Source organism: Tupaia chinensis, unplaced genomic scaffold (genome assembly GCF_000334495.1).
Source record: "Tupaia chinensis unplaced genomic scaffold, TupChi_1.0 Scaffold000430_1, whole genome shotgun sequence".
NCBI lineage: Eukaryota > Metazoa > Chordata > Mammalia > Scandentia > Tupaiidae > Tupaia > Tupaia belangeri.
The window spans coordinates 2,707,859-2,715,845 of record NW_006159935.1 but is presented as its reverse complement, the minus strand read 5'-3'; the positions used below and the strand labels follow the sequence as shown (position 1 = coordinate 2,715,845).

The 7,987-nt window shown below is 47.8% G+C and overlaps 1 protein-coding gene across 4 annotated transcripts in view; it reads left to right on the top strand.

Annotated features, from left to right (window-relative positions):
- FNDC3B (fibronectin type III domain containing 3B) overlaps nucleotides 1-7,987 on the top strand; it is a 317,671-nt gene that overhangs the window by 282,611 nt on the left and 27,073 nt on the right. For all 4 annotated transcript variants that reach the window (XM_027774421.1, XM_014590333.2, XM_027774420.1 and 1 more), the window contains 3 exons: nucleotides 39-188; nucleotides 4,378-4,658; nucleotides 6,995-7,207. In XM_027774421.1, coding sequence (XP_027630222.1) covers nucleotides 39-188; nucleotides 4,378-4,658; nucleotides 6,995-7,207 — 644 coding nt within the window. The remainder of the gene's footprint in view (nucleotides 1-38; nucleotides 189-4,377; nucleotides 4,659-6,994; nucleotides 7,208-7,987) is intronic.

Genomic DNA, 7,987 nt, shown 5'->3' with positions numbered 1-7,987 from the left:
TAATCAAAGTACCCACTTACTGACTTTCTGGTTTGCAGAGTCCCGAAAGGTCTGGCGCCGACATCTCAGAGTACAGGCTGGAGTGGGGAGAGGATGAGGAGTCTTTAGAACTCGTCTATCACGGCCCGGACACCAGCTTCGAAATCCGAGACCTGCTGCCTGCCGCGCAGTACTGCTGTAGACTACAGGTGGGTCGCTGTTACTCAAGATCATGCGGCCCCGGAAGGCCCCTCGGAAATCCAGCTCTAAGATTCTTTATGGGATTACGGGATAATGGGGAAAGATTACTTTTTCATAAGTTTGATTGTTAGGGTATCTTACAGTTAATTTTGGCCTCTACGGGATCTAAAGTGTAAGAGCAAAATCAGGTTCATCTCCACTCACTGCCCTTGCATCTTGCTTGCTTGTCAGTTCACTAAACAAATGAGCGTTCAAGGGAGAGGTGACACAGCTCCTTAGAGACCCTCCTGTCTGAGTCCTTTGAGATGCCTGTTTCTGTGGGGAAGACGCTGAGAACTGGCGAAAGACAGAAACTTCACATACCAGCCGCTAGGTGGAGCTGGAAACAATGCTAACTGCCTTAGGTTCTAGGACTCCCCCGAGTGGCCAGATCAAGGTTGGCCATCTGAAAGCTTCCAATCCATTTGAAGTTCGAATAGAACTTCAAGATCAGTTGGTTCAAACCTAACCCCCCAGAATCACAATAATCATGCTTTACTTTGTTTTTATTCACTTGGATAACTGATTTTTTTTAATAAAGTCTCAGTGTCCTGAGAAAATAGGGTTTTGTTCACATTTCCCTCCTTGTTCAGTAGCATTTCTCGAGCCTAATGGTGTAGCCGGATCATAGCATGGTCAGGAAAGATCCAGAGAGTACTGAGATGGGGTGACCTGGAGTTCTGTCTTCACACTCATTGAGATTTTCGTAGATAAAGAAGCAAAGACGGCAGATTGGGGCTTCCATCTGCTTTAAGTCATGGATCAAGTGGCTTATTACATGTGTACCGAGTATTTCTGGCCTCTTGGAGAAAACATTTCCACTCTAAGTTAATTTTCTAGATCAATGGAAGCTTTTCTCTTAGCGCCAAAGTCTGCTTCCTCCCAAGTATTTCGGATTGAACTCTCCATTACACGCCTTCCTTCCTTCCTCTGGAACGGCGCACAGGGACGTAACTGACCCTCTGTCAGGGAGTCAGAGTCACCGTGCAGTATGTGATCTTCAGTAGGGATGCTGAGTCACTGGGAAGAGGTTAAATTACGTGGTCCTGTTTTGGGAACAAGGCAGGATATAAAGAAAGAACCGTCTGCCACCACAGTAAAAGGTTCGCTCCACTCTGCTTTTTGTGTTTGGGTGTCTCTTCGAAATGTTCTTCTGTTTCCTTTCTTCCTTTCAGAGCATATGTTGTCACTTAGCACTGTCTTCCCAAAACTGCCTCTGAAAAGATACATTGATAAGAATAGAGTCCGCATAATAATCTTTTTCCTGTGTTGTCAGGGATAGAAACTATTTCTAAATGTCTGTATGTTGGCCCCCCTTGCCAGTGCTTCTGTGCTTCTGTGTTCCATAGTTTGTTTCCCTCCGTCAACTGTGATCTGAAAATGGAGGCGTGTAGTACAGTAAAGATTTTGAGATAGAGCCCGATCAAAAAACTTTTATTACATTATATTGTAATAATTGTTCCATTTTATTATTGGTTATTGTTGATTTCTCCCTGTGTTTCATTTATAAATTAAATTTTATAAGTATACTCATATGGGATAAAACTTAATGTGTGTAGCGTTTAGTATCATCCGTGGTGTCAGGGACCCACTGTGGACCTTCGACTCGATCACCTACGAATAAAGGGGCACCACTGCTTATCTGTTATCGAACGAGTCGGCCCCTGTGAAGTACAGTGTGTGCTTGCACCAGCACGACCGCTGTGCTTAGCAGTTACTGCCAGTGGATGGGCCTCTTCAGTCTGTATCAATTTCTTCGTATCTATGGACCACATATAAATTACTTTTATTTAGACATTACTATAAAGACAGAGTTAACTTAAATATCCTTGTAAATATTCTACACCTTAAAAATTAAACCTTTGTGGGGCTAGTAGGTGGCATGGTAGTTAAGGCACTGTACTCCCACATGACCAGCCATGGTTTGAGTCCTGGACCTGGCAGCTTGGAAATCATACTGTCACATGTGTGCATGCCCAGAACCCTAAGGGGAGGGTGGAGAAGGGATTGGGACGTGGCTATCTCCTACCCGGGGCAGGGGTTGATCTCTCTCTAGTGAGTGCACGTGCCCTGTGGCAAACAAACAAACAAAAAAAGTAAATCTTCATAATAATTCTACTGTGTGAGTGAAACAGTTCTTACATATTTTACTCAGTAACTTTTAAATTGTTATCTTCTTCCTTAGGAATACTTTAATTAAGAGATGCCAAGTAATTATATTTATGTGCAGCATATTCTATATTCTATTATATTCTTGGCACATGATTATTTGTAAAAAGTGCTTTAAAATTCACTTTTCTTGGAAAACTTATAACAACAGATGATCTAACTAAAAAAAAAAAAAAGTTCTCCATGCAGTCGAGGTAGTAAAAGAAAGTAGGACCCGGGTAGAATCCTAGCGCACAAAAAGGAATTGTTGAGAATCAGTTATAGTCGAATTAGGTTTGTATTGACTTAATAGTGTTATACCCATGATAACCTCCCAGGTTCAATTATTATTCTGTGGTGATGTAAAATATTACTACTAGGACAAACAGGCTATGCGAGGAGCACAAATGTCTCTACTGTTTTTCACAACTTTTCTGTAAATCTAAAATAATGAGTTGAAAATGAGAACTTTTTTTTCTTATTGAGTAATTTCTTACATTTCATTGTTGTGTGTCTTTATGGAGCACAACATGCGTTTTGAAAGCGTGCATGCCGTGTGGTGATCAGACGAAGGCTGTTACCATGTACACTGTCTTCAACAGAGAGTCTGCTGTGAAGTCAGCCTTCATGACTTTCTCCGAGAGGAAGGGGCCTAAGCACCTACTGTCAGCCGACACTCTGCTGGGGTTTTATTTTATTAATTCTGTGAATTAAAATAGAGACTAGCAGGCAATGAAATCAGAGGGCTGATGGGGGCTCTAGAAGGGTGTTGGTGAGCAGACCAGAGAAGGGTCTCAGGCATCTGTGAGCCTGAAGTTTGCTCTGAATGAGATGCAGAGTCGCTGAAGGAATCTGAGGGGAAAATCATGACTCGTTTAACAGCATCACTCTGATTGTGGCAAATATAGACTGGGGCAAGGGCCAGCAGAGACCAGTTAGAGGTCACTGGATGGCCAGACAAGACAGCGTGTAGCTGACCAGAGCTGTACAGGATGGTGTGCTGGAGGCAGTATAAGAGGGAAAGTACCCACGGGTGACCCCGTCATTCCTTGAGTGACCCGAGGACAAGAAGACTACAGGAGACACAACGGGGCCTTCTGTAAAGACACAGCAGAGGCGAGGAGCTGAGGGACACTCACGTTTGAGACGCCTGCCCCCTCCAAGCACAGATGCTCAGTGGGTGGCACCAGGTGGAGGTATTCAGTGGGCCGTGGGTGAAGGGGCCTCGACTGGCATGCGGGCAGAGGCCTGCGTCCACATCTCTGTTGGGGAGTAGGACATTGGTGGTATCTACCCCCAAGAAACGGTCAGATCTCCAAGAGTTTGAGAGAGCAAAGGGGAGGAACCAGGGACTCAGTCCTGGCAGCCAGCAGCGCTCACAGATCAGGCTGAGGGTAATGACCAGCCAGGAGGATCCTGCCCTGTAAATCCAGAGACTGGATTATTTCATCCGAGTCTGAGTTCCCACCTCCGTAAAAGGCAGATAAAGATACCTCCATTCAATAGCGACCTCAGGAGGGCATTGTTCAGATGGCGTCTAAGACGGTACAGAAACCGAAGTGGCCCATGAAATGCAAAGTGTTCTTCTCAATTATGTTTATCAGAGGTGCTAACGACCTTGTTTTCTGCTTTATTCATGGAAAAGATATGATTGTCATTTTTTGAAACACAGTCACTAGGTTAAAGTGGATGTTTTCTAGGAGTGATTGGTCCCCGTGCATCTAGAAGTAAAACGCGTCCTCCTTTAGCCTTGTCTAACGGCCGCAATGTGGACGCTTTCGAATGTGCTGACGGTGTGGCTGTTTTCTGGTTTATTCATGGAAAAGATGTGATTGTCATTTTTTGAAACAGTCACTAGGTTAAAGTGGATGTTTTCTAGGAGTGATTGGTCCCCGTGCATCTAGAAGTAAAACGCGTCCTCCTTTAGCCTTGTCTAACGGCCGCGATGTGGACGCTTTCGAATGTGCTGACAGTGTGGCGCGGCCTCGGCCTTGCTGTTCTGTGTTTTAGGCCTTCAACCAAGCGGGCGCAGGGCCGTACAGTGAACTCGTGCTCTGCCAGACACCAGCATCTGCCCCGGACCCCGTCTCCACTCTCTGCGTCCTGGAGGAGCAGCCCCTCACCACCCACCCCGATTCACCCTCCGTGTGCCTTGTACTGAACTGGGAAGAGCCATGCAATAACGGATCGGAAATCCTTGCTTACAACATTGACCTTGGAGATACCAGCATCACCGTGGGCAGCACCACCAGCCACATGGTAAAAGATCTCCTTCCGGAAACCACCTACCGGTGAGTGCAGGGGCCAGAAATAGAGCTGCATTCCCCATCAGCCCCAGGACTGCGGATCCTCAGGTTCTGCAGGCCAAGCCTGTGATTCTAGCCATTGTTACGCAAGGCATTGAAGAGTGCGAATGCAAACGTTGCTCGGTTACAGGTCCCCAGGGCCCCGGACCCGGGAGAGGGTTTCCCTACCACTCTATGTCAGCCCTCCCCTTGGTGTCTCCATCCTTGATTTCTCCATGTTTTCACTCTGACTCAGGTCACTGGATATCTGGCTTCACCCATGAGCTTGCCCTCCTTAGACCAGGGCTTCACCATTCTTCTCATGCCCAAAGGCAACTACAATGTCACAGATCATTTATGAGTAGATTTTATTCTAGATTGTACAAGGGGCCAGGGAAGAGGAGTTACATCACACCACGCGCGCACTCAGTTAACATCTGCTTCTCTTCTTGCCTGGAGCTCCTTACCTGGGAGGACTTTCTCCCACCATGGCCTGCAACACATCAAGTTACTTAATTCTGTCTCCAAGTTGACAGAACACACTCAGAGCAAAGTTTACCATCATCAATTGGGACTTTGTGCTTGGAAGAAGTTCAGAAGCCAGCTGTGATTATTCAGGCTGGCCCCGGTAGGGTATACCCTCAGCCAGACTAAGAGCTTCTCCAGGAGGAGTGGTGGAACCGCCCGCTCAGCCTGTGGTCGTTCGTGGAGTCTTCACGCAGGTTACCCAACGTCTCCATGTCTGTTTCTCCTGTTGAATAAGGAGGGCAAGGTGCCGGACCTCATCGACGTCCCTGGGGGAGTACATACATGAGTACTAAATACTGACAGAGGGGCCCAGCGCACAGCAGGTACACACCAGTCAGGGCTGTAACTCCATCAAGACTATGATCCAGCAGAGTGGCTCATTCCTGGGGCTCGGTAGCGGAGGTGAAGGCCAGGCCAGGCAACTTGCTTTTCTCAGTAGTGATTTTTAATTCTGTTGTCTGATAGATATCCTTCCTTCCTTCCTTCCTTCCTTTCTTCCTTCCTTCCTTCCTTTCTTTCTTTCTTTCTTTCTTTCTTTCTTTCTTTCTTTCTTTCTTTCTTTCTTTCTTTTTTTATTTTTTGGCTATAAGGCACATGTGCGCCAGAGAGACTAAGAGAGGCAGAAAGTGAGAAATCCCCCCCAGGGGGGTTGACCACAGTGCAGTCCCTTTTCCTCCATTCTCCTCTCAGGATTTTGGGCATACATGCACATATGCCCGGTGTGAGTTTTAAGTCGCCTGTTCCAGGACTCCAACCGTGGTCAGCTACTTGAGAGTCCAGCATTGTAACCATTAATGCCATCTGCTGGTCCCAAAATGTAGTTTTTAAAAAGATAGGATAGGTTGAAGTAAGCATTTCAAAATCTAGGTTGTTAATTTTAGGGCCGAACACTGAATAAAGTGAAAATAAACTTGTTGACTCTTCTAAAAGTCTATCTCACTGGCAAAAGGCATTTGCCATTGAACCCAAAGTGCGGTTTGAGTGAGATTATCTTTGAGTTGGCTTTGTAGCCAGCTTCAGTCCAAGGCATGATGGGAGATGGTGGTGGTCCTGCCACAGGAGCCTGAGAGCCTGAAGGGACCGGGTCACACCCGACTCCGCCCCCACCCAGTGTACAGATCCGTGCCCTGACTGAGCCCAGCAGCCTCTGTTCCTGCCTTGTAATTCATCAAAGTGATTCCTGCCCGCTGGGGTCAGGGTAGACGCTGGAGATGATAGTGTATGTGCCAACTCGGCTTCCACACCTAGCAGCCACTGGGTCGGTTAGATCGAAGTGCTTAACCTGATTCAGACTTCAGAGTCCTCATGTCTAAAAGCAGTGACAGTAATAGTCCCTACCCCATGGCACAAGCCCTGGAGCAGAGCAGGCTGTCCCTGTTTGTCATGGTGGCTGTCAGTGTTAGCGTTTTCCTCAGGTCCTGTGCTCTGTCTCACCCTCACCTTCCTGAGGATGGCGTAAAGGTAGCCAGTTCTTGCAGCTGTTGCTGGGTGCATGGCCACCCCTCAGCGGAAGGAAAAGCACAGGTGGTATCAGCCGGTTGAGCGCATTGTGGAGTGAGGGGTGGCAGTAATGCAGCCAAGTGAAGGTGTGCCTTGCCGTGCCAGCACCGTGCCACCACCATGCCAGCTGCTCCTCGGGCAGGCACGGCACACTGTCCTCACTGTTGGGAAGAAGTTAGAACAGTACCTCTGCAGAGGAGCACTTAAGCTCACCGCAGTGCTTCTTCCTGGCTATATCCCCTGCGATGTTCATTTCAAAGGAGGATTTGCTGCTTCATAAATCTGCATCGTCTGTATTTTTTCTCTTTCTCCAGGATCAGAATTCAGGCTATAAATGAAATTGGAGCTGGACCATTTAGTCAGTTCATTAAAGCCAAAACTCGGCCCTTACCTCCAGTGCCTCCCAGGCTAGAGTGTGCTGCAGCTGGTCCTCAGAGCCTGAAGCTTAAATGGGGCGATAGCAACTCCAAGACGCACGCGGCCGACGACATGGTGTACACGCTGCAGCTGGAGGACAGGAACAAGAGGTAAGGCCCTGGGGGCCCGCCCTTCTGTGCCTCCGGCTGGCGGGTTGAGTGTAGCTCCTCATTCTTACGGACTTGCTCTTATTTACTCTAAAATACCCTTCCTCCCGATTGCAAGCTTCCTCTGTATTTGAGCACTGCGTTTATACCCAGTCCTGTGCCCTCCACTCCGCCTTTGGAACTTCTTACTTAACATTCTAAAGATCCTGACTCCCTGTCTGTGGCAACGCATGCCTGTTTTTTGTCTATAAAGCCAGATAGTAGGGACAAGTTATCTCGAGGGAAACTCGTTGGATTCCAGTTCACACCACGAGGCAGCGTTATGTCAGTCACGAGTGGAGGGAAGGCGACGCAGGAAGAGATGGTACCTCTTTACAGATTCAGTGGCTAGCCCGACAAACATGTTTACCGGTCTGACGGTCTGAAAGAGCTCTGGGTGATGTACAGGAGGGGCCTGCCCTCTGTCTGTGGGCGATGCGAGCGCGATTTACTGGAGCACATACGAGATTCTTTGTGAGACTCCGTGCTCAGGAAGCACTGTTGTCTACAGAAATCAAATCTAGCCTTCAGTGTAGTATGTATTTAACCTAACTTCGTTTCCTCTAAGAAGAGCAATCAGAACACAGGCATCCACACTGCCTTTCGGACCGATCAGCGCTGAGCTCAAGCCAGCGGTGGCAGAACGTTCTGTTACTAAAGTCCTAATCAGGGACTCGGGCAGGGGCGGGGATGGCCATAAAACCAAGGCAGCCATCTACCGGCGACAGCACCCTCGTTCCTGCT